Source organism: Bombina bombina, chromosome 11, assembly GCF_027579735.1.
Source record: "Bombina bombina isolate aBomBom1 chromosome 11, aBomBom1.pri, whole genome shotgun sequence".
Taxonomy (NCBI): domain Eukaryota; kingdom Metazoa; phylum Chordata; class Amphibia; order Anura; family Bombinatoridae; genus Bombina; species Bombina bombina.
This window is the reverse complement of record NC_069509.1, coordinates 102,845,158-102,872,980: the sequence shown is the minus strand read 5'-3', so window position 1 is coordinate 102,872,980 and position 27,823 is coordinate 102,845,158. Positions and strand designations below refer to the sequence as shown.

Sequence of the window (27,823 nt, the reverse complement as noted above, 5' to 3'; positions counted from 1 at the left end):
AACGCCTGACCTCTCTCTGACTCTCCCGCTCTCAGAGACTCAGCAGGATGTGACAAATCCCCTCCTCGACCTTCTTCCCCCCTCCCACACCATCCTTCTCTAGTCTGCTCCATACTCCAACTACCCGGTAGTTTAGTAACCCTGGGCTAAGAGCTCCCCTGGCCAGCTATTTTTTTTTTTTAAATCTCTGCTAACTGCTGCTTGCTGCGCCAGAAAAGTTCTTAGCCCAGGGCATTTGAGGGTAGTTCCGGGACACGGGACATAGAGGGTCAGGCTGGGACTGTCCCGGTGATACTGGGGCGGGTGGCAACCCTAGTCACCTGTAGGACGAGGCCGTCAAAGTGTGGGGCCAAGTGCATTGCACCCATCGCACCCGCCTGGAGCCGTTCCTGATAAAAACACTGAGAAGAAACTGAAAATGGAAATAAAATGTTGTTGAAATTTTTTTTATTTCATGATTCAGATAGAGCAAGTGATTTTAAACAACTTTCCATTTTTCCACCAGTCAGCAGCTAGCTCCCAGTAATGCATTGCTGCTATTAAGCCTACCTAGGTATAATTTGTAGCTAAGGATAACAAAAAAATTAAGCAAATTTGAAATCAATTGTAAAGGTGTTTAAAATCACTGTATCATGAAATAAAAAAAATGGGTTTCATGTCCCTTTAATTCTGACTCCCTGCTTATTTTTTTTAGTGTCCTTGAATTGTACATAAGCAGGGACCTGCAGTATATTTAAAAGGACCGTTTTTCCCATGATTAACACAGCAATGAATTTCAGGATTAACCTGTATTAGTTATACGCATCTGACTATCCTTTTCACAATGATCTTTTGCCCCTCCCTTTGTGTTGTAACTTTTCAATCTCCTATGTATACAAATAAGGATCCATAGCAACTCTGATCCCATGTGCACAAATCTGCATCCATAGCAACTGTTTGTCAGGTTGTAAACTTATGCAGCTTTAGCTGAACATTTCTCCTGTTATTTTCTCTCCCTATCAAAAGCTGCATTTTACTACATGACACTTATGGACACTGACAGCGACAATGTTCTTAATGAACAAATCAGACGACTAACCAATGAAAACGTGAGTAAATAAAATCATATGTATACATTTCTATTTATATTATTGGGTGAAAATTGCAAATTTCAGCCAATTAGCTGTACTAGTATAATTTTAAACTCGGCATCATGCTTCATATCTTGCTGCCACAACTTAATATGAGGCATGATGCTGAGTTAAAAATTATACTAATCTTATGAATTTGACAATGTGGTTGACCTGAGTATATTTATTTCAGAAGCGCATATACATATAACACTGTTGTATGTATATGTATGTAACACTGTTATATGTATGTAACACTGTTATATGTATATGTATGTAACACTGTTATATGTATGTAACACTGTTATATGTATGTAACACTGTTATATGTATATGTATGTAACACTGTTATATGTATGTAACACTGTTATATGTATGTAACACTGTTATATGTATATGTATGTAACACTGTTATATGTATGTAACACTGTTATATGTATATGTATGTAACACTGTTATATGTATGTAACACTGTAATATGTATATGTATGTAACACTGTTATATGTATGTAACACTGTAATATGTATGTAACACTGTTATATGTATATGTATGTAACACTGTTATATGTATTTAACACTGTTATATGTATATGTATGTAACACTGTTATATGTTTGTAACACTGTTATATTTATATGTATGTAACACTGTTATATGTATGTAACACTGTTATATGTATATGTATGTAACACTGTTATATGTATGTAACACTGTAATATGTATATGTATGTAACACTGTTATATGTATGTAACACTGTAATATGTATGTAACACTGTTATATGTATATGTATGTAACACTGTTATATGTATTTAACACTGTTATATGTATATGTATGTAACACTGTTATATGTATGTAACACTGTTATATATATGTAACACTGTTATATGTATGTAACACTGTTATATGTATGTAACACTGTTATATTTATATGTATGTAACACTGTTATATGTATGTAACTGCTATCTTGCTGCCACAACTTAATATGAAGCATGATGCTGAATTAAAAATTATACTAATCTTATGAATTTGACAATGTGGTTGACCTGAGTATATTTATTTCAGAAGCGCATATACATATAACACTGTTGTATGTATATGTATGTAACACTGTTATATGTATGTAACACTGTTATATTTATATGTATGTAACACTGTTATATGTATGTAACACTGTTATATGTATATGTATGTAACACTGTTATATGTATGTAACACTGTTATATGTATATGTATGTAACACTGTTATATGTATGTAACACTGTAATATGTATATGTATGTAACACTGTTATATGTATGTAACACTGTAATATGTATGTAACACTGTTATATGTATATGTATGTAACACTGTTATATGTATTTAACACTGTTATATGTATATGTATGTAACACTGTTATATGTATGTAACACTGTTATATGTATGTAACACTGTTATATGTATGTAACACTGTTATATTTATATGTATGTAACACTGTTAATATGTAACTGCTATATGTATATGTATGTAACACTGTTATATGTATATGTATGTAACACTGTTATATGTATATGTATGTAACACTGTTATATGTATATGTATGTAACACTGTTATATGTATATTTATGTAACACTGTTATATGTATATTTATGTAACACTGTTACAGTGGGGCAAAAAAGTATTTAGTCAGCCACCAATTGTGCAAGTTCTCCCACTTAAGAAGATGAGAGAGGCCTGTAATTTTCATCATAGGTATACCTCAACTATGAGAGACAAAATGTATAAACAAATCCAGACAATGACATTGTCTGATTTGGAAAGAATTTATTTGCATATTATGGTGGAAAATAAGTATTTGGTCACCTACAAACAAGCTAGATTTCTTGTTCTCACAGACCTGTATCTTCTTCTTTAAGAGGCTCCTCTGTCCTCCACTCATTACCTGTATTAATGGCACCTATTTGAACTTGTTATCCGTATAAAAGACACCTGTCCACAACCTCAAACAGTCACACTCCAAACTCTACTATGGTGAAGACCAAAGAGCTGTCGAAGGACACCAGAAACAAAATTGTAGACCTGCACCAGGCTGGGAAGACTGAATTTGCAATAGGCAAGCAGCTTGGTGTAAAGAAATCAACGGTGGGAGTAATAATTAGAAAATGGAAGACATACAAGACCACTGATAATCTCCCTCGATCTGGGGCTCCACGCAAGATCTCACCCCGTGGGGTCAAAATGATCACAAGAACGGTGAGCAAACATCCCAGAACCAAACGGGGGGACCTAGTGAATGACCTGCAGAGAGCTGGGACCAACGTAACAAAGGCTACCATCAGTAACACACTACGCTGCCAGGGGCTCAGATCCTGCAGTGCCAGACGTGTCCCCCTGCTTAAGCCAGTACATGTCCGGGCCCATCTGAAGTATGCTAGATCCAGAAGTAGATTGGGAGAATGTCATATGGTCAGATGAAACCAAAGAAGACCTGTTTGGTAGAAACACAACTCATCGTGTTTGGAGGAGAGAGAATGCTGAGTTGCAACCAAAGAACACCATACCTACTGTGAAGCATGGGGGTGGCAACATCATGCTTTGGGGCTGTTTCTCTGCAAAGGGAACAGGACGACTGATCCGTGTACATGAAAGAATGAATGGGGCCATGTATCGTGAGATTTTGAGTGCAAACCTCCTTCCATCAGCAAGGGCATTGAAGATGAAACGTGGCTGGGTCTTTCAGCATGACAACCCCATAGAAAACCTTTGGAGGGAGTTGAAAGTCTGTGATGCCCAGCGAAAGCCCCAAAACATCACTGCTTTAGAGGATATCTGCATGCAGGAATGGGCCAACATACCAGCAACAGTGTGTGACAACCTTGTGAAGACTTACAGAAAACGTTTGACCTCTGTCATTGCCAACAAAGGATAAGTATTGAGATGAACTTTTGATATTGACCAAATACTTATTTTCCATCATAATTTGCAAATAAATTATTTCCAAATCAGACAATGTGATGTGTCTGGATTTGTTTCCACATTTTGTCTCTCATAGTTGAGGTATACCTATGATGAAAATTACAGGCCTCTCTCTCATCTTCTTAAGTGGGAGAACTTGCACAATTGGTGGCTGACTAAATACTTTTTTGCCCCACTGTATATGTATAGGTATGTAACACTGTTATATGTATATGTATGTAACACTGTTATATGTATATGTATGTAACACTATTATATGTATATGTACGTAACACTGTTACATGTGTATGTATGTAACACTGCTATATGTATATGTATGTAACACTGTTATATGTATATGTATGTAACACTGTTATATGTATTTGTATGTAACGCTGTTATATGTATATGTATGTAACACTGTTATATGTATTTGTATGTAACGATGTTATATGTATATGTATGTAACACTGTTATATGTATATGTATGTAACACTATGTATATGTATGTAACACTATGTATATGTATGTAACACTGTTATATGTATATGTATGTAACACTGTTATATGTATATGTATGTAACACTATGTATATGTATGTATATGTATGTAACACTGTTATATGTATATGTATGTAACACTGTTATATGTATATGTATCTAACACTGTTATATGTATATGTATGTAACACTGTTATATGTATATGTATGTAACACTGTTATATGTATATGTATGTAACACTGCTATATGTATATGTATGTAACACTGTTATATGTATGTAACACTGTTATATGTATATGTATAACTGTTATATGTATATGTATGTAACACTGTTATATGTATATGTATGTAACACTGCTATATGTATATGTATGTAACACTGTTATATGTATATGTATGTAACACTGTTATATGTATATGTATGTAACACTGTTATATGTATGTAACACTGTTATATGTATATGTATGTAACACTATTATATGTATATGTATGTAACACTGTTATATGTATATGTATGTAACACTGTAATATGTATATGTATGTAACACTGTAATATGTATATGTATGTAACACTGTTATATGTATGTAACACTGTAATATGTATATGTATGTAACACTGTAATATGTATATGTATGTAACACTGTTATATGTATGTAACACTGTTTTTTAATTCCTTGGTGTGGAAACAAAACTGTATTTGACCAAATACTTATTTTCCATCATAATTTGCAAATAAATTATTTCCAAATCAGACAATGTGATGTGTCTGGATTTGTTTCCACATTTTGTCTCTCATAGTTGAGGTATACCTATGATGAAAATTACAGGCCTCTCTCTCATCTTCTTAAGTGGGAGAACTTGCACAATTGGTGGCTGACTAAATACTTTTTTGCCCCACTGTATATGTATAGGTATGTAACACTGTTATATGTATATGTATGTAACACTGTTATATGTATATGTATGTAACACTATTATATGTATATGTACGTAACACTGTTATATGTATATGTATGTAACACTGCTATATGTATATGCATGTAACACTGTTATATGTATATGTATGTAACACTGTTATATCTATATGTATGTAACACTGTTATATGTATTTGTATGTAATGCTGTTATATGTATATGTATGTAACACTGTTATATGTATGTAACACTATGTATATGTATGTAACACTATGTATATGTATGTAACACTGTTATATGTATATGTATGTAACACTGTTATATGTATATGTATGTAACACTGTTATATGTATATGTATGTAACACTATGTATATGTATGTAACACTATGTATATGTATGTAACACTATGTATATGTATGTAACACTGTTATATGTATATGTATGTAACACTGTTATATGTATATGTATGTAACACTGTTATATGTATATGTATGTAACACTGTTATATGTATATGTATGTAACACTGTTATATGTATATGTATGCAACACTGCTATATGTATATGTATGTAACACTGTTATATGTATATGTTTGTAACACTGTTATATGTATATGTATGTAACACTGCTATATGTATATGTATGTAACACTGTTATATGTATGTAACACTGTTATATGTATATGTATAACACTGTTATATGTATATGTATGTAACACTGTTATATGTATATGTATGTAACACTGTAATATGTATATGTATGTAACACTGTAATATGTATATGTATGTAACACTGTTATATGTATATGTATGTAACACTATGTATATGTATGTAACACTATGTATATGTATGTAACACTGTAATATGTATATGTATGTAACACTGTAATATGTATATGTATGTAACACTGTTATATGTATATGTATGTAACACTATGTATATGTATGTAACACTGTAATATGTATATGTATGTAACACTGTAATATGTATATGTATGTAACACTGTTATATGTATATGTATGTAACACTATGTATATGTATGTAACACTATGTATATGTATGTAACACTGTAATATGTATATGTATGTAACACTGTAATATGTATATGTATGTAACACTATGTATATGTATGTAACACTATGTATATGTATGTAACACTGTAATATGTATATGTATGTAACACTGTTATATGTATATGTATGTAACACTATGTATATGTATGTAACACTATGTATATGTATGTAACACTGTAATATGTATATGTATGTAACACTGTAATATGTATATGTATGTAACACTGTAATATGTATATGTATGTAACACTGTTATATGTATATGTATGTAACACTATGTATATGTATGTAACACTGTAATATGTATATGTATGTAACACTGTAATATGTATATGTATGTAACACTGTTATATGTATATGTATGTAACACTATGTATATGTATGTAACACTATGTATATGTATGTAACACTGTAATATGTATATGTATGTAACACTGTAATATGTATATGTATGTAACACTATGTATATGTATGTAACACTGTTATATGTATATGTATGTAACACTATGTATATGTATGTAACACTGTAATATGTATATGTATGTAACACTGTAATATGTATATGTATGTAACACTGTTATATGTATATGTATGTAACACTATGTATATGTATGTAACACTGTTTTTTAATTCCTTGGTGTGGAAACAAAACTGTATTACCAAATGTTGGCTTCATTCCAACCTATTAGTTTTTGTCATACAAACTTGAGTAGTTTTTGCCAATAGCTTTCCAATCCATTAGAAAGATTTCCATTTGAATTAGTTAAAGGAACAGTAAATACAGTAGATTTGCATAATCAACAAATGCATGATAAAAAGACCATGCAATAGCATTTGATCTCAATTTCAAATGAGAAATAGATTTTGTTCTGACAAATTTCAAAGTTATGTCTATTTCTACTCCCCCTGTATCCTGTGACAGCCATCACAAAGGCATATACATATATTCTGTGAATTCTTGCACATGCTCAGTAGGAGCTGGTGACTCAAAATGTGCAAATATAAAAAGACTGTGCACATTGTGTTCATGTAATTAAATTGGAAAGTTGTTTAAATAGGTGTGATCTATCTGAATCATGAAACTTTAATTTTGACTTGAGTGTCAATTACAAATACAGTACAATGGGAAAATCAATTTTTGTTTCAATAATGTGCAGTAGTAGACATAGTGCTTGAAATGAGACAGTTTGGGTTGATGGGTAAACTAGTTTACTTAGCCTTTAATGCAGAATGCAGGGAGCAGGGGAGAGCAGGCAACTTTTGGCCCAGGGGTAAGTACAACCCAGGGGCCAGAGAATAGCAACTGTGTGCCCTTTACAATTCTGTTAAATACAAGTGAAATACATAGCATATAATAAATTATGGTTGTTTAAAACAGCATTTAATAAAAACTATAGTGAACCATGAGCTGGAATATAAGCAAATATAAATATACAAAAAATACAGATAACATTTTTAAAGGCAAATTAAACATGTTAGATTGTAATATAAAATCCTTAAAGGGACATGAAACACATTTTTTTTCTTTCCCATTTCAGAAATACTGTAAAATAATAATAATTTAAAAAAAAAAATCCAATATATATATATATATATATATATATATATATACACATCGATAATCCACCACACATCGATAATCGCAGACAGCATACGCTGTCGGCATTTATCATTGCACAAACAGTTCTAGTGAACAGCTTTTGCAATGCCGCCCCCTGCAGATACACGGACAATCGGCTGCTAACAGGGGGTGTCAATCAACCCAATCGTATGCGATCGGGCGGATTTATGTCTGCTGCCTCAGAGGAGGCGTAAGAGATAAGGAGCAGCAGTCTTAAGACCGCTGCTTCTTAACTCCTGTTTCCGGCGAGCCTGAAGGCTCGGGCGGAAACAGCTGCATCAAGCTCCATACGGGGTTTGATGAATCGGCCCCTTAGAGTAAGGACTTAAATAGCAACATCTCTTTTTGCAGATGATACAAAGTTGAGTAAGGTTATTAGGTCAGTGCAGGATGAAATTATGCTACAAAGGGATCTAAAAAAATCAGAAGAATGGGCAGGTAAATTAAGAATTATCTTTAATACTATGAAATGTAAGGTTCTATATTTTGTTTGTACAAATAAGCAGGCAATGTATTATTTAAACATAAATAGACATATCCAAACAGAGCAGGAGAGGGATTTGGGAGTAGTAATAGATAACAAGCTAAAGATGAGTGCACAATGCAGGGCAGAGGCTTCTAAGGTTAATAAGATATTATTATGTATTAAAAGAGGCATTGATGCAAGGTAGAAAAGCATAATTCTGTCACTATATAAATGCCTGGTAAGACCTCACCTTGAGTATAGAGTGCAGTTCTTGGGACTGATCTAAAAAAAAAACATTTCAGACCCTAAAAAAGTTCAGAGAAGGGCCACAAAACTAATAAGGGGAATGGGGAATTTAAGCTATAAGGAGAGGTTAACCAAATCTGTTTTCTCTAGAAAAAGGCGTTTGAGAGTAGAGATGGGTGAATGTGTAAATTTTCAAATTCGAATGTTAGAACGAATGTTATTACCGAAATTCGAATTATAAATCCGAATGTTGATAAGAACGAATATTCTTAAAAATTCTCTAATCGAATGCTATTTACAGTTTTCGAATGTCACTTTCGAATTCGAATGTTTATAATTATATCGAATGTCCACATTCGAAATTTTGAATTTAAAGGGACAGTCTAGTCCAAAAAAAACTTTCATGATTCCGATAAAGCATGTAATTTTAAACAATTTTCCAATTTACTTTTATCACCAATTTTTCTTTGTTCTCTTGGTATTCTTAGTTGAAAGCTTAACTTAGGAGTTTCATATGCTAATTTCTTAGACCTTGAAGGCCGCCTCTTAAGAATGCATTTTAACAGGTTTTTCACCACTAGAGGGTGTTAGTTCATGTTTTTCATATAGATAACACTGTGCTTGTGCACGTGAAGTAACCTGGGAGCCATCACTGATTGGCTAAACTGCAAGTCTGTCAAAAGAACAAATAAAGGGGCAGTCTGCAGATACTTAGATACAAGATAATCACAGAGGTAAAAAATATATAAATATAACTGTTGGTTATGCAAAACTAGGGGATGGGTAAACAAGGGATTATCTATCTTTTAAAACAATAACAATTATGGTGTAGACTGTCCCTTTAACATTCTATTTAACAAATACTATTCAGAAGTTCAATAGTTCATGTGGTAGGGAGGGAATCTAGTAAATTGATACATAATAGATACATATAATTTTGAATGTTTCTATATAGAATATTGCATAATTTGAATATTACATTTAAAGAAAGCATTAGAAATACTATTACAAATATAAATTTGAATTTTTCAAAATGAATATTTTCGAATGTAATCGTAAAATTCGAAACCGAACATTCAAAAATCGAATGTTAGAATGTTATGTAAACATTCTAAATTCGATTCGAAAGAATGTGTTAAAATTCGTTTCATTTTTCGAATGTCCTACTTGAGAGGTGACATGATTACTTTACAGTTACAGTTACCAATTGTGCAAGTTCTCCCACTTAAGAAGATGAGAGAGGCCTGTAATTTTCATCATAGGTATAAGCAAATTCAGTCTTCCCAGCCTGGTGCAGGTCTACAATTTTGTTTCTGGTGTCCTTCGACAGCTCTTTGGTCTTCACCATAGTGGAGTTTGGAGTGTGACTGTTTGAGGTTGTGGACAGGTGTCTTTTATACTGATAACAAGTTCAAACAGGTGCCATTAATACAGGTAATGAGTGGAGGACAGAAGAGCCTCTTAAAGAAGAAATCTTGCTTGTTTGTAGGTGACCAAATACTTATTTTCCACCATAATATGCAAATAAATTCTTTCCAAATCAGACAATGTGATTGTCTGGATTTGTTTCCACATTTTGTCTCTCATAGTTGAGGTTTACCTATGATGAAAATTACAGGCCTCTCTCTCATCTTCTTAAGTGGGAGAACTTGCACAATTGGTGGCTGACTAAATACTTTTCTTGCCCCACTGTATATAAATATATTGATGGCCCATATACAGAGATAGCAGAAGCTCTGTTTATTCCAAGAAAATTGTTTGTGACAAGAGGTCAAAATTTAAGGCTGGAGAAAGGAGATTTAATCTCTAGCAGCATCAACATTTTTTTTTTTTTTTTTTTTTTTAATATTTTTATTGAGGACATAAAAAAAAAAGACATACAATATAAAATTATACACATGTCACAAATTGGGGTCCATAAATCTTTGCAAAGATAGATGTATAAAGTTATAGTCCTCGATTTTCTTCCCCTAATTTGGTATAGTGGGTCACTTTTGGACCTTTCAGGGTGAAGCACAGATAAAGTCCAGGGGATTTAATACTAACAAAATTAAAAGAGAAAACAAAAAAGCAGCATCCTGCTAGAAAGAGAACATTACAAATATTTTAGAGACAAGTTATAATCCAGATGCTGGGGCTGGAGCTAAACACAGGGCATACATAAGGCACATCGCCACAAATCATTATCCATAAAACAGTTATAATAAAGAACAATACGAACCTCTAATATATAGGAGCAGCATTAATAAACAGCTATGTGTACAGTTTTTGCCATCTTTCTAGATATTTAATACATAATCATATTCATGTTAGTTGGTCTATGATTTCAGAACTGAGGTATAGCTTGGGTTGCTGTATACATAAAACAAGCTGACAGGGTAATAACTGCATGTAAAAAGCTGCACTACTAATTCATGTATATGTCTGGGGTTGTCTAAGCTAACTTAGGCGCGGTATTCTGTGAATTTTATGTCTGTCCCATGGTCCCGGCCGTAGACCACTAGATCAAACTATCAAACCTGCACCGCCATCTTATCTAGACTGTCCTAGATTCTGGAGGCCCGCCTTCTTTACGGGGAAAGCTAAGTTTTGCCCGGGAGGCCCCCCCAAACCCCCAGAACTCACTACTGTCAAATGTAAAGAAGAGCGAGGGCATGTTGCTATGCAGCCCTATATACATGCAAGATGATAACGTCTGCTAACATTATTGCCTAGAAAAAGGGCCTTACTCCACCCTTCCATTATATATTAAAAAAGGAAAGAACTATAGTGAAGTTGTATATAGAAGATTGATAACATAATGAAAACAGTGCCCTCCAAACAACCCCCAATTCCCATACACATATATAAAAAACTTTCTAATAACTGAACACAATATTTATGTTTAATCTCTACCAGAGCTGAGATACTTAGCTAAAGTCCCAAAAGTCTCCATTTTATGTACACTGCATGCCTTCTGCTGATCAACAGCAAACACCCGTATTTGAAGCCCCTTCTTGGCTTTAATCCTGGTGCGGTTAGAAATAAGCTGGGTTTTCTTCTGCACTGTACTTTGAGATCTATATCTGCCTGAGTGGGTTTCTGGAGGATCGTTAGAGATCAAGAGATTTACTGCTTCAGGGATCGCGGACTCCCCGGAGCTCCCCCCTGGGCTCCAGGGCAGTGCCGCCGACTCCGGCTCAAATCTGATCTGGTCAGGCAGACTTGAAGTCTTCGGATTATATCCAAGAGGTTTCTCTGCGCCTTCTTTGAAGACTTTACTGCTGCAACTTATTACTGTAGCTGTTCCGGGCGCCATCTTCACTTGGTAGGTGCGTTGCTGGGTTTCAACGCTCTGAACTAAGTGTGAATGTGTTTCTTTTAAGCCGTTCCAAGAGACTCCTTCTATGATTCTAGTCAGAGCCGCTGGGGTAAATAAAGGTAATGGGATGCAGTCCTGTGACCGGGGCTCTCCTTTTCTCTGAGTGATAGGTTCACTGTCCCACATAGGATTTGTATGTGATTCGGGCCGTTTATCCTTGGGCTGCAATTGAAGTTGCTCTAAATCTGCAGCGTCAGACAGACTTTCTGTAAGGAGTTGTAATTCGCTCTCTGACAGCGCCTTCTCTATCAAGGGCATAAAGAGGTCTTCCATCTTGGCAAGGATCTCGTCCCACCTATCAGTAAGAGACTTGTCTCGCATTTTAGCTGTAGGGCTTAGTAGCAAGGTTGTATCGTGCTGCTTAGAAGTACACTGTCAACGTTGTAGAGCAGGCTGATGTGCCAATTCTATTCAAAAGCGAAAATAGCTCCAGCCGTACACCCCAGAAGAATCCGGGGGGGAGACGCAGCCTGCGAATGTGCCGTCACTGCAGGCCTCTAAAGTCCTTTTCCGCCCTGGGGTCATCAATACAGCCAACTGAAAAAATCTTTGAATGCTTTATCTTGTATTCACATGAAACGAGTCATGGAAGCTCACTTTGCTGTAACTATCGAACTATTACCGGCAAATTAACAGCTCTTCACCCGGAGCTCAAGAAATGTGCGACCGCTCAAGATCGCTGCTTGGACACGCCCCAGCATCAACATTTTTTAAATACATTTCTTTGTGGAAACAGAATTCTTGTGTTAAATGGGTCACCTATTTTAATGAGATTAATTTAAGATCTTCTGGAGCTTTTCTTTAAGTACCGTATTGTTCCGAGTATAGGCTGCACCTGATTATAGGCTGCACCCTTAAAGTTTGGGGCCATTTTTAAGAAATTACATTTTTAACTTGTAAAGAAAATATACACATTAGTAGAATTAGTAGTAGTAAAGTGATATATTTTTTTTTCATGGCATTAACAATTTAAGTGTTCACTAGCCTTTGATTGTTGTTGGGGATTCCACAATCCAGAAGACGTAATTATTGGACTTGCCTTCCTTAACCCCTTGTCCAGCATGTCACTCCCTGTTCTCATCCCACTATTTTCATATCAACACAGAAGAGGAACAAGTGAGGGGGTGGGGGAGCAACAGAATTTTAAATTAAATTTAAGGAAGTGTGCTGCTCGCTTAAGTTCCCTGCTAACTAATCTATTATTTTTTTTCTATGCTTCATTAGGTTACCCTGTGAGTGTGCTTTGGCGCTGGAGCACTCGGAAAACGGGACAGGCTATTGAAGCAGAGAAAAAACAATAGATTAGCACTAAAAGGCAACTTAGGCAAGCAGCACATTTTCTTAAATTGCTCTGTGCACAGCAAGCATTGTGACTGAGGCGGCACCAGCAGCTGGGACTCCGTGACCATCACAGTGGGACCAGCACCATGTGTAAAAGCATGATTGTCAGAGCAGCAATAATTACTATTACTAAGAGTCCATCTGATTTAAGTACTGGTAACTTGTCCCATGCGGCGACCGCCGCTTAAGCTGATCGCTGATTTTAGCAGTTGCAATACTGTTTCTCCTTCGCCCGTCCACTTTTTTCTCCTCTATGTTGATATAAATATAGTGGTAGGAGAACAGGAAGTGATGTGCCTGAGAAAGGGGTTAAGTAAGGCAAGCTCAATAATTACGATCTCCTGTAGGTAGGTAGTGTAGTCGGATTACATCACTGTTCAGTAAATCTGCAGACCAGTATACCGGTATGTAGGGCTCAGGCAGGACAGCCTCCCCCCTCAATCTGCCGCAATAGACAACTGCGTAACTTACCAACGCGCCTGATTATAGGCTGCACCCTGAATTTAAAGATTGAAATTAGCGGAAAAAAGTGCGGCCTATACTCGGAACAATATGGTATGTTAAGATTTGTATAGGTTGAACTCGATGGACTTCAGTCTTTTTTCAACCTCATCTACTATGTCAGTATGTTACTCTGTAAATTTAATATGATTTATTCCTGTGTAAGTTTACATACAAATTTAAAATTTTTGATAAAATACGATTTTTGGTGAAGAGTTTTGTTACAATTTTTGATGCACCTTAAAGGGACACTGAACTCAAATTGTTTCTTTCATGATTCAGATAGAGCATGCAATTTTAAGCAACTTTCTATTTTACTCCTATTATCAATTTTTCTTCGTTCTTTTGCTATCTTTCACCTAGATTACGAGTTTTGCGCTAAACAGGGTGCGAAACGAATGTGATATGGTGGCGTTAAGCTCTATACCGCACAAAAGCCAAGGGCTGCTTTGACGTGTTCTTGCACGCTTTCCTCCATAGTCATCAATGGGGAGAGAGTGTTAGAAAAAAAACTAACACCTGAAGTGCGAAATGGCGATTGCCGTAACGCAACCCCATTGATATCTATGGGGAAATGAAAGTTACATTTAAACCTAACACCCTAACATAAACCCCTAGGGGTCTATTTATCAAATGTTGAATAAAGTAAGGCAGCAGCACTTTAAAGAGGAATCAGAGGGCTAATATAAAAATATAATCAATCTTTATTAGACATAGAATTTAAACCGGTACAAGGCTAGCAAACTCCTTGACTAGTTTCGTGCTCCATTGAGCACTTAATCGTAGGGTTAGCTTGCTTGGTGCACACTCCCTATTTAAAGGGAAAGTGCACCTGTTGATGATTCAATTCATTAATTAAAAATACAACACTATACTAGTATCTAAAAATATATACAACAAAATTAATGTTTCTTAAATACACTTACTGTGGCACTGAAAAACAAGAACAATAAGCAATGACAATTTAGATGAAAATATATATATATATATATATATATATATAAACACTTTAAATAAATGAAAATATATATATATATATATATATATATGTAAACATTTTAAATAAACTGTGAAACAAAATATCATCAAAATAATTTGTACAATATATTGAACATATTATATGCATTTGTCTTTTTGTCTATTTATCAAAGCGTCAATCTAAGTGCATTCGCCAGCGTCAATACGCTCGCCAGACATCCCTGCCGTGGATCTGAATACGATCTCCATATTTATAAAAAAAGCAGTAAAAAACCAGCGCACCAAGTACGGGGTGATGAGCATCGGACTCTTGTGAACTAACAGTCATCGATGACGCTGTTATTCCGTTTTTTTCCCAACTTTATTTATACCCACTAAACTGCTACAAAGTTTACTAACACCCATATACTACCTATTAACCCTTAAACTGCCACCCTCCCGCATCGCCACCACTATAATAAATCTATTAACCCCTAATCTGCTGCTCCCGACATCGCCACCACTAATAAAAATATTAACCCCTATTCCGCCGCTTCCTGACACTGCCGCCACTAAATAAACTTATTAACCCCTAAACCTCTGGCCTCCCACATCACCACCACTACTAATTAAACCTATTAACCCTGTAACCCTGTTCAAATCAGCCAGTAGAATTTCAGTAGCTCTCATCCTATTGGCTGATTTGAACAGCCAATAGGATTTCAGAAGCTCACCTCTGAAATCAGCCAATAGGAATGCAAGGGATGCCATCTTGAATTGCGTCCCTTGTATTGAAGCTTCAGTTTACGGCGGCTACCGTAAGAAGAGGAGCTCCGTGTCGGATGTCTTCAGGATGGACCTGCTCCGCGCTGGCTGGATGAAGATAGAAGAGGCAGCCTTGATGAAGACTTCTTGCCACCTGGATGATGACTTCGTCTGCTGGATGGATCCTTCAAGCGGGACTTCAACAACTGTAAGTGGATCGTCGGGGGTTAGTGTTAGGTTTTTTTTTAAGGTTTTTTTTGGGTGGGTTTTATTTTTAGATTAGGGTCTGGGCAGTAAAAGAGTAATTCCTATACAAATGTCCTTTTCAGGTCAATGGGTAGCTTAGGTTTTTTTAGAGTTAGGGTTTTTATTTGGAGGTGGTGGTTGGGTGGTGGGTTTTACTGTTGGGGGGGTGTTTGTATTTTTTTTTCCAGGGAAAAGAGCTGATATCTTTGGGGCAATGCCCCACAAAAGGCCATTTTAAGGGCCATTGGTAGTTTATTGTAGGCTAGGGATTTTTTTTATTTTGGTATTTATTATACTACAATTAAATTAAACTACCAATTAAATAAACTACATTACATAATAAAAAAACCTAACCCTACTAGAATTATTTAAATATACAATTAAACCTTATTAAAAAGTACAAAATTACCACACAAAAAACTAACGGCTAGATTTAGAGTTCTGCTGCCAAAGGGGTGCGTTAGCTACGCGTGCTTTTTTTCCCCCGCACCTTTTAAATACCGCTGGTATTTAGAGTTCACAGAATGGCTGCGTTAGGCTCCAAAAAGGGAGCATAGAGCATAATTTAACGCCACTGCAACCCTCAATACCAGCAGTGCTTACGGACGCGGCCAGCTTCAAAAACGTGCTCGTGCACGATATCCCCATAGGAAACAATGGGGCAGTTTGAGCTGAAAAAAAATGTAACACCTGCAAAAAAGCAGCGTTCAGCTCCTAACGCAGCCCCATTGTTTCCTATGGGGAAACACTTCCTAAGTCTGCACCTAACACCCTAACATGTACCCCGAGTCTAAACACCCCTAACCTTACACTTATTAACCCCTAATCTGCCGCCCCCGCTATCGTATTTATTTTACAGGTAATTTTGTAATTATTTTAACTAGGTAGCTATTAAATAGTTATTAACTATTTAATAGCTATTGTACCTAGTTAATATAATTACAAAGTTGCCTGTAAAATAAATATTAATCCTAAAATAGCTACAATATAATTATAATTTATATTGTAGCTATATTAGGGTTTATTTTACAGGTAAGTATTTAGATTTAAATAGGAATAATTTATTTAATAAGAGTTAATTTATTTCGTTAGATTTAAATTATATTTAATTTAGGGGGGTGTTAGTGTTAGGGTTAGACTTAGCTTTAGGGGTTAATACATTTATTAGAGTACCGGTGAGATCCGGTCGGCAGATTAGGGGTTAATTATTGTAGGTAGGTGGAGGTGACGTAGGGGGCGGCAGATTAGGGGTTAATAAATATAATATAGGGGTCGGCAGTCTTAGGGGCAGCAGATTAGGGGTACATAGGGATAACGTAGGTTGCGGCGGTGTACGGAGCGGCAGATTAGGGGTTAATAATAATATGCAGGGGTCAGCGATAGCGGGGGCGGCAGACTAGGGGTTAATAAATATAATATAGCGGTCGGCGGTATTAGGGGCAGCAGATTAGGGGTACATAGGGATAACGTAGGTGGCGGCGGTGTGCGGTCGGCAGATTAGGGGTTAAAAATTTTTAATAGAGTGGCGGCAATGTGGGGGGACCTCGGTTTAGGGGTACATAGGTAGTTTATGGGTGTTAGTGTACTTTAGAGCACAGTAGTTAAGAGCTTTATAAACCGGCGTTAGCCCAGAAAGCTCTTAACTACTGACTTTTTTCTGCGGCTGGAGTCTTGTCGTTAGATTTCTAACGCTCACTTCAGCCAAGACTCTAAATACCGGCGTTAGAAAGATCCCATTGAAAAGATAGGATACGCAAATGGCGTAGGGGGATCTGCGGTATGGAAATGTCGCGGCTGGAAAGTGAGCATTAGACCCTTTCCTGACTGACTCTAAATACCAGCGGGCGGCCAAAACCAGCGTTAGGAGCCTCTAACGCTGGTTTTGACGGCTACCGCCAAACTCTAAATCTAGCCGTTAGTTACAAAAAAAAACAAACACTAAATTACGAAAAATAACAAACCAAATTATCCAAAATAATTTTTTTACACCTAATCTTATTGGGTTTTTTTTTGTGGTAATTTAGTACTTTTTAATAAGTTTTGATTGTATATTTAAATAATTTTAGTAGGGTTAGTTTTTTTTTTACAAAGTAGAACGGCCACTCCAAACTCCTCGTCAGACACTGCTCTCAGGCTCACAGTAGTGACGTCAGACGCCACAAATTGGGGCAAAGGAAGCACACAAATGGGCAAAGGTGCAATACTGAAAAAAAAGCAGCGACCAATTGCTTACCAGATAATCCAAAAAGTAAAAAACCAGCAGCACGGCAGTATTGTTGAAAACAGGAACCTTTATTCCATTATACAGCAAACATGCAAGTGGTGGACAAAACGTCTGACATGTTTCGCGCCCTCTAGTGGCGCTTCATCATAGACTAAGGATAGTACTCTGAAGTCTACCTTTTATAATGGCCAAAGGCAATTAATGCATTAACCCCAGAGCAATTATAACAAACAAATGATTTAAAAACAACAACAAATAAACTTCATATATTTTATAAGTTTAGCTTTGAGGCTAAAGTTACTGGCTTCTTTGAAACAAATTTACAGCCCTCAATGTATTTCTGTAGTATAGTGTCACCTGCCAAAATTGATAGATTCCTTCTCAAAATTTTAAATTGTGGGAAATTGGGGAAATTGTGCCGTATATTCGATTGTAAACACAACCTTATTCTCAAAAGTGTTTGCATGTTTTCTTACTCTACTATTTCCACATTTCATTACACCAACTTCTGTTTTGATCTCTTGCAATTTATTTTTGTTATATCCCCTTACTATTAGTCTTTTAACTTTGGCCTCGAAGTTAGCCCCAAGTTTTGTGTCTGATACATCTAGACACAGGGGAGACAATTGGCTAAGAAGGAAAGGTAATTTCAAGTGTGGAGCCAGAACATGTCTAACTTGTGAAATGATGGAGATTACACATGTATTTAGATCTTCGGTAGATAATGAGGTATATGAGATGTTGTTTTATGCCAATTGTAAGACCACATTTGCGGTCTATATGTTGGAATGTAAACACTGCCACATACAATATGTCGGGAAAACGACAAGAGAGGTCAATGTGAGGATCAGGGAACACGTAAATGATGTGAAGAATTATAATAAAGATTCTGGGGTGGCCAGGCATTTCAATCGCTTTCATTTTTCCAATAAGGGAGACTTTACTGTAAAAATCATTGATGTGGCAAAACCCCCCGTTAGAGGAGGCAATAGATATAAGATTTTAAATAGGAAAGAGTTATACTGGATATATAAACTTAAATCCAGAACTCCCACAGGGTTAAATCTTGAGTGGGACATTAGCTATTTTGTATAAATTGTAACTAACCTTACAATGATTTATAGGTTCTCGTAAGAAATATTAACCCTTGTCTCTCTTGTGTAGATATTAGAGTTTTCCTTGTTAAAACAATTTTTGATGGTTGAAGAATGATCATCTGATTAGGTTATATATATGTATTCCAATTTAGTGTTAGATATGGGATCTAAGTATAATATGTAACTTTGTCTAATCCGGGGATCTATCTCTAGTCTTGCGTTGTTAATTCAAACTATTCGTTTACACACACAAAACATTTGAGTGCATTCATGAATTGTGTGTATATATCTAGCTTTGTTGTTGTTTTTACTATTAATCACATATCATGCATTAAGTGTTATGAATTGGATTCATGTGATATAATGTATTCATGTATTTGTGCTAGATATGTATCAATTTTTTGACCATGTAGGTTCTCTTTCTTATTGTTAGCTTGCAGCCCATTAGGGGAACTTATAAAATATATGAAGTTTATTTGTTGTTGTTTTTTAATCATTTGTTTGTTATAATTGGTCTGGGGTTAATGCATTAATTGCCTTTGGCCGTTATAAAAGGTAGACTTCAGAGTACTATCCTTAGTCTATGATGAAGCGCCATTAGAGGGCGCGAAACATGTCAGACGTTTTGTCCACCACTTGCATGTTTGCTGTATAATGGAATAAAGGTTCCTGTTTTCAACAATACTGCCGTGCTGCTAGTTTTTTACTTTTTAGTTTTTTTTAATATGTAATTTAGTTTATTTAATCAGTAGTTTAATTTAATTGTAGTATAATAGTTAGGGTAGGTTAATTTATAGTTTAAAATTAGTTTATTTTAATTCTACAGGTAAGTTTTAATTTATATTAAGATAGGGATCTTGTAATTTTAATTTAAAGTTAAGTGGTTGTTAGGTTTAGGGGTTAATAGCTTAATTTAGTTTTTTGTGATGTGGGGGGCTGACGGTTTAGGGGTTAATAGGTTTAGTTAGTGGTGGTAATGTGGGAGGCCATAGGTTTAGGGGTTAATAAGTATATTTAGTGGCGGCGGTGTTGGGGAGCGACGGACGAGAGGTTAATACATTTTATTTGTGTTGGCAATGTTGGGGGCAGCAGATTAGGGGTGTTTAGACTCGAGGTATATGTTAGGTGTAAATGTAACTTGTGTTCTACCATAGAAATCAATGGGGTATACTTGATTGTCTTGCAGCATTGAACATAAGCTTTCGGTGCTTTCAGACTCCCATTTATTTCTATGGCATCCGTGGCCTCAAGGGTAGCGGATTGAAAACCAGGTATGATGCGTCGGAATAGCCACGAACTTACCTGTTAAATGTTTGATAAATGGGGAAAAGTGTCAAAGAGAGCCAAATGTGTATTCGGAACATCTGTAATGACGTAAGCATCGATCTGCGTCAGATTGAGATTGCGGGATTGTATGTTACGTCACAAATTTCAACATTTGCCGATCTTGAGGCTTACATTCCAAAGGAGCAAAAAGACTTCATTCTTAATGGCATAGAATATATTTTAAATCACACCTGAATTTTTTTACAGGTAAAAGCCGTTTTCTTTAGGGCAATGCCCTACAAAAGGCCCTTTTAAGGGCTATTGGTAGTTTATTGTAGACTAGGGGGTGTTTTTATTTTAGGGGGTCTTTTTTATTTTTATAGGGCTATTAAATTAGGTGTAATAGTTTTTATTTTTAATAATTTTATTTATTTTTTGTAATCTTAGTGTTTTTTATTTTTCGTGATTTTAGTGTTAATTATTTTTGATAAACTTCGATTTTTTAAAAATTTTCGTAGGATTTGTTTGTTTTTTTAGTTGTAATTAAAAAAAAAATTTTTTTTTCGTAGTGTTAAGTTTTTTTAAATTTTTTATTTAGATATTTTAATTGGTAGTATTTTTTATTTTATTAGAATAGTAAGGTTAGGCTAATTTATAGTTTAATGTTAGGTTTATATTTATTTCACAGGTAAGTTTTTATTTATTTATATAGAGTTATATTGTAATTTTAATTTAAAGTTAGGAGGGAGTTAGGTTTAGGGGTTAATAGTTTAATTTAGTGTTTTGCGATGTGGGGAACGGGCGGTTTAGGGGTTAATAGGTTTATTTAGTGGAGAAAGATGTGGGAGGCCAGAGGTTTAGGGGCTAATAACTTTTTTTAGTGGCGGCGATGTCGGGGAGCGGCAGAATAGGGGTTAATAACTTTATTATAGTGGCGGCAATCTCAGGGTATGGGGTAATAGGGGTTAATATATTTAAATAGTGTTGGCGATGTGGGTGGGCAGACGATTAAGGGTTAATAACTTTATTGAATAGTTGCGATGTGGGTGGGTGGCAGATTAGGGGTTAATAGGTTTAATTTAGTGTTTGCGATGCGGGAGGGCGCAGTTTAGGGGTTAATAGGTAGTTTATGGGTGTTAGTGTACTTTGTAACAGTTTAGTTATGAGTTTTGTGAAACATTTTTGTTACACAAAATCCATAACTACTGCTCTCAGATGGCGGTATGGATCGTGTCGGTATAGGCTGTAACGTAAGCATTTTAGCCTCACCACACAACCTGTAATACCGGCGCTATGGAAATCCCACACAAAAACATAATTTTGAGTGCGGTATTGACGTTGCATTACAGGCTAAAATGCTTGCAGTATAGCTATACCGACACAACTCCCAATAGTGCGTTACTGCTTTTACACTGAAAATTTATTCAGCGTTAAAAGCCGCAACGCAAAACTCGTAATCTAGTTGTTTGAAAAAGAAGGCATCTAAGCTAAGGAGCCAGCCACTTTTTGGTTTTGGACCCTGGGCAGCGCTTGTTTATTGGTGGGTGAATTTATCCACCAGTTAGCAAGGGCAACCCAGGTTGTTCACCAAAAATGGGCCGGCTTCTAAACTTACATTCTTGTTTTTCAAATAAAGATACCAAGAGAATGAAGAAAATTTGATAAAAGGAGTAAATTAGAATGTTGTTTAAAATTGCATGCTCTATCTGACTCACAAAAGAAAAAATGTGGGTTGAGTGTCTACTTAACAGTACAATTTTTCCTGCATATTCTTGTGTGAATGGCTCAATTATTCGTTTTGTAAATGTTTTAAAATGTAAATTAAATAGTGCACTTTTGTAATGTATGCATCTTATCCCTATATGAAAATGCAGTTTATGCCCCTTCGTGAGACATCCTGTTTTCATTCTACCAGGGAAATAGAAGTACTGGTGAGCATTCTTTAAAGGGACACTGAACCCAAATTTTTTTATTTCGTGACTCAGATAGAGCATGCAATTTTAAGCAACTTTCTAACTTACTACTATTATCAAAATGTTTTAATCTTTTACCTTTTAAGTACTTTTTCACATGGTTTTATATATATTCTTTGTGTAACACAATATTATATATTAACCTTTATGTATACACATTCCTAGTCGTGGACACCATCTTTAGCAACCCAACCCTCATCTGAGGGTAGTGTAGCGCTGTATCTTGGCATTTCTTTTTACTCTTAACTTTTGGAGTCTGGTTGGGAGACTCCGCCTATATCAGATATAGCTTGTATGGTATTATTGTGGCGCTGATAGATATACATTCATTTTTACTACTATTAATCAATTTTTCTTCATTCTCTTTCTGTCTTTATTTGAAAAAGAAGGCATTTAAGCTTTTTTTTATTAGTTCAGAACTCTGGACAGCACTTGTTTATTGGTGGATGAATTTATCCACCAATCAGCAAGAACAACCTAGGTTGTTCACCAAAAATGGGCTGGCATCCAAACTTACATTCTTGCATTTCAAATAAATTAGAAAGTTGCTTAAAATTTCATGCTCTATCTGAATCGCAAAAGAAAAAATTTGGGTTCAGTTTCCCTTTAATAATCTCCAGCCCAGAGACCTTTAGATTATCGGCCCTTAGTAAAAGAGAGCACTTTTTAAACATGTAAAAAGTAGTTTATTTACCTTTTTATTTATATGAAAACTTAAAGCTGTTTTTTTTTTACTATTTGAAAGTACACATCTGGTACATGAAATTGGAGCTCAGTAGCTAATAAGGAACAACCAAGCAGGTTTACAGGTTGACAATGAAATGCTGAGTACACAAGCATACAAATATATTTTTTTATTTCTCAGCACAAATTCACCTGGTATTTATGCAATATATATTAGAAGGACCTCTTATAGATGCAACAGAGAAAATAGGGCCAGAAAAAGAACTACTATTCAGTAAAACACAACTCACTGACACCAAATCAATTATGATCCACTCAGTAAAATGCTACGAAAAGTTATTTGTATATTGGCTTTATTGATTCACGAAGAAGCCCACAAACTGCCATTAGAAAGACTTGTATACGATGTAGCCCACTATCTGCATTGGGCTGTGAATATTGTGCTGTAAAGCACTTTGTGTGACCTTGGGGGATAAAAAAACCTAGATTACTAGTTTTGCGTTCGTGATTTAACGCTGAAAAAATGGCCATTTCAGTGTTAAAACAGCAACGCAGCCATTACGAGTCTGTAACGCCAGTCCCGCACTCGAAAAAATGACGTTTTTGCATGGGATTTCCATAGCGCTGCTATTTCAAGTTTTGCGGTGAGGCTAAAAAGCTTGCGTTACAGCCTATATACCGACACGAACTGTTTCGCAATCTGAGAGCCGTAGTTATGAGTTTTACGCAACAAAACTGTTACACAAAACTCATAACTAAACTGTTACAAAGTACACTAACACCCATAAACTACCTATTAACCCCTAAACCGAGGCCCTTCTGCATTGCAAACACTATATTAAAGTTATTAACCCCTAATCTACTGCTCCCGACATCACCACTACTAATAAAAGTTATTAACCCCTATTCCGCCGCTCCCTGACATCGTCACCACTATACTAAAGTTATTAACTCCTATTCCCCAGCACCCCAACATCGCCCACACTATAATAAAGATATTAACCCCTATTTCGCCGCTACCCACATCGCCGCCACTAAATAAAGTTATTAACCCCTAAATAAAGTTATTAACCCCTAAACCTCTGGCCTCCCAGATCACTACCACTAAATAAACCTATTAACCCCTAAACCGCCAGCCCCCCACATCGTTAAAAACTAAATTAAACTATTAACCCCTAAACCTAACAACCCCCTACTATCTAAAATTGCAAGATCCCTATCTTAAAATAAATAAAAACTTACCTGTGAAATTAAAAACACCTAAGTTTAAACTATATATTAAACTAACATTACTATTATACTAAAATTAAAATAACTATCAATTAAATAAACTAAATTACACATTAAAAAACCTAACCCTACAATTTAAGTACAAAAAATAACAAACACTAAATTACGAAAAATAGCTAATTAAATTATCCAAAATAAAAACAATTACACCTAAGCTAATAGCCCTATAAAAATAAAAAAGCCCCCCAAAGTAAAAAAGAAACCTAGCCTACAATAAACTACCAATAGCCCTTAAAAGGGCCTTTTGTAGGACATTGCCCTAAAGAAATCAGCTCTTTTCCCTGTAAAAAAAAGACCCCCCCAACAGTAAAACGCACCATCTAACTAACCCACCAAAATAAAAAAACCTAACTCTAGGGCATTCAGCTCTTTTTCATTGCCCTTAAAAGGGCATTTAGTTCTTTTAAGAAAGCCCAAAACCCAAATCTAAAAAAAAACACCCAAGAAAAGTTTAAAAAAAACCCGACGATCTACTTACAGTTTTTGAAGTCTTAGACATCCATGCGGCGAGAAGTCTTCATTCCGGCAGCGAGGTCTTCATCCATCCAGGCGGCGTCTTCTATCTTTATCCAGGCGGCATCTTCTATCTTCATTCCGGCGGCGCAGAGCAGCTCCATCCTGAAGACATCCGGTGCGGAGCATCCTCTTCATACGGTCGCCTCTGTATACTGAATCTTCAATGCAAGGAAGCCTTTTCAAAATGGCATCCCTTGCATTCCTATTGGCTGATTTGATTTTGGAAATTCAAATCAGCCAATAGGATGAGAGCTACTGAAATCCTATTGGCTGTTCAAATCAGCCAATAGGATGAGAGCTATTGAAATTCTATTGGCTATTCAAATCAGGTAGTAGTAGTTTATTGTAGGCTAGGGTTTTTTTATTTTGGGGGGCTTTTTTATTTTGATAGGGCTATTAGATTAGGTGTAATTGTTTTTATTTTGGATAATTTCGTTTAATATTTTTCGTAATTTAGTATTTTTTTATTTTTTGTAATTTAGTACTTTTAATTTTTTTGTAACTAGATTTAATTTTTTTAGTAGTGTTAGTTTTTTTTTAATGAGTAATTTAATTTATTTAATTGATATTTATTTTAATTTTAGTGTAATAGTAATGTTAGTTTAATTTATAGTTTAAACTTAGGTTTTTTTAATTTCACAGGTACGTTTTTATTTATTTTAGGATAGGGATCTTGTAATTTTAATTTAAAGTTAGGAGGTTGTTAGGTTTAGGAGTTAATAGTTTAATTTAGTTTTTTGCGATGTGGGGGGGCTGGCGGTTTAGGGATTAATAGGTTTATTTAGTGGCAGTGATGTGGGAGGCCAGAGGTTTAGGGGTTAATAACTTTATTTAGTGGCGGTGATGTCGGGGAGCGGCAGAATAGGGGTTAATATTTTTATTATAGTGTGGGCGATGTTGGGGTGTGGGGGAATAGGGGTTAATATCTTTATTATAGTGGCGGCGATATTGGGAGCGGCAGATTAGGGGTTAATAGATGTAGTTCGGTGGCGGCGATGTCGGGGGCAGCAGATTAGGGGTTAATAAGCTTATTTAGGTGTCAGCGATGTCGGAGGCAGCAGATTAGGGGTGTTCAGACGTGGGGTTTATGTTAGGGTGTTAGGTTTAAACGTAACTTTTTTTCCCTATAGTCATCAATGGGGTTGCATTCTGGAGCTTTTTCATTCCGCGATCGCAGGAGTTAGTTAGTTTCTAACACTTTCTCCATTTAGATGTCTATGGGGAAAGAGTGCACGAGCACGTCAAAGCAGCGTTTGGATTTTGAGCAGTATGGAGCTTATTCGCCACCATATCGCATGCACAAGGCGGCTTTTCCAAAACACGTAATGCAGCGCTATGGAAGGTGAAATGACGCAACTTTTGTTGCGTTTAATTCAAACCCTCTATAGCGCAAAACTTGTAATCTAGGTGTATATAAAATACATTTCATTATTAAATTAAGTCCGTTATCTTTTTGTATAGCTGTGTGTTTGGGTCTGAAGGTTTCAATACCCTTTATATTTTAGACTCCACCTCCTAATTTTATTAGGTCCTCTAAAACTATCCCTTTACCTATAAAGATGTTTCATTTCAATCTGGTGTAACACTGGCTATTTCTCTCTTCCAGGTTCACTTGCAGGATCGTAATGAAAGGTTATATGCGAAGTTAGGAGAATTACAGGAAAAGATGGGGAAACTGGCAGGGTCAAAGACAGACCTCTCTTCGAAACTGGTGCTTAGTGAGGAGGAGAAGCTGAAGGTAAAGGTGCTTTATGTTTGGGTTAAAAGATTATGGGCCAGATAACGAGTGAAGCGCTAACAATTAGGCACAACCGAAAAGGGATTTATCACGGTTGTTTGCATACGTCATTTTTTTCGCTCGTATTACAAGTTGAAAGTAAAAGTGATCGCTTGAGCGCAATTGAAGTTAACGCTCGTCGGTATAGCATGACCTCTGAGCTCTGGTTAACTGTTACGCAAAATAAAAAAGTGTCACAAAACAAATAAAAAATGACATCACAAAGAACAGTTACTCATAATACCATTATTTAATAAAAATTATTTTAAAAAAAATTGCACAAAAAAGTTATTAGGGCTCAAAGATATGAGGTCTCGTGTTAGAAAAAATAATAAGTTGTTTTGCGAGCGCAATATTCTAAGTTTGGCTTTTTACTTGCGTCAAGATATAGCGCAAGCGATAACAGTTTGCTTTCAACTTGTAACACAAGTGCTACCCGACGCTCGCAAAAACTTACTTCTAGCAGAGTTAACGCTGGAGCTCCACTTGTAATCTTGCCTTTTATAACAACCCCTTTTTTGCTACAAACACACATGCAGCAGTTAAATAATTATTTGACTGCCACTTACTTGTACATGAGCAAGCAAGGCATAAAACAGCTGTTGCATAAAACAGACACATCTGTGATTTAAAGGGACATTAAACCCAAACATTTTCTTTCATGATTCAGGTAGAGAATACAATTTTAAACAACATTCTAATTTACTTCTATTATCTAATTTGCTTTATTCTTTAGATATCCGTTGTTGAAGAAATAGCAATGCACATGGTTGAGCCAATCACACAAGGCATCTATGTGCAGCCACTAAGCCTATCTAGATATGCTTTTCAGCAAAGGATATCAAGAGAATGAAACACATTAGATAATAGAAGCAAATTAGAAACTTGTTTAAAATTGAATTTTATTTCTAAATAATTAAAACAAAATTTTGGTTGTTATGTCCCTTTAATTCT

General features: G+C 35.6%; 1 protein-coding gene across 1 annotated transcript in view; it reads left to right on the top strand.

Moving 5' to 3' along the window:
- The first annotated feature begins 978 nt into the window (after nucleotides 1-978).
- CCDC78 (coiled-coil domain containing 78) overlaps nucleotides 979-27,823 on the top strand; it is a 254,500-nt gene continuing 227,655 nt past the window's right edge. Inside the window, exons 1-2 of the mRNA XM_053694328.1 lie at nucleotides 979-1,088; nucleotides 26,699-26,830. Of these exons, the coding sequence (XP_053550303.1) occupies nucleotides 1,020-1,088; nucleotides 26,699-26,830 (201 nt within the window). The 5' untranslated portion in view covers nucleotides 979-1,019. The remainder of the gene's footprint in view (nucleotides 1,089-26,698; nucleotides 26,831-27,823) is intronic.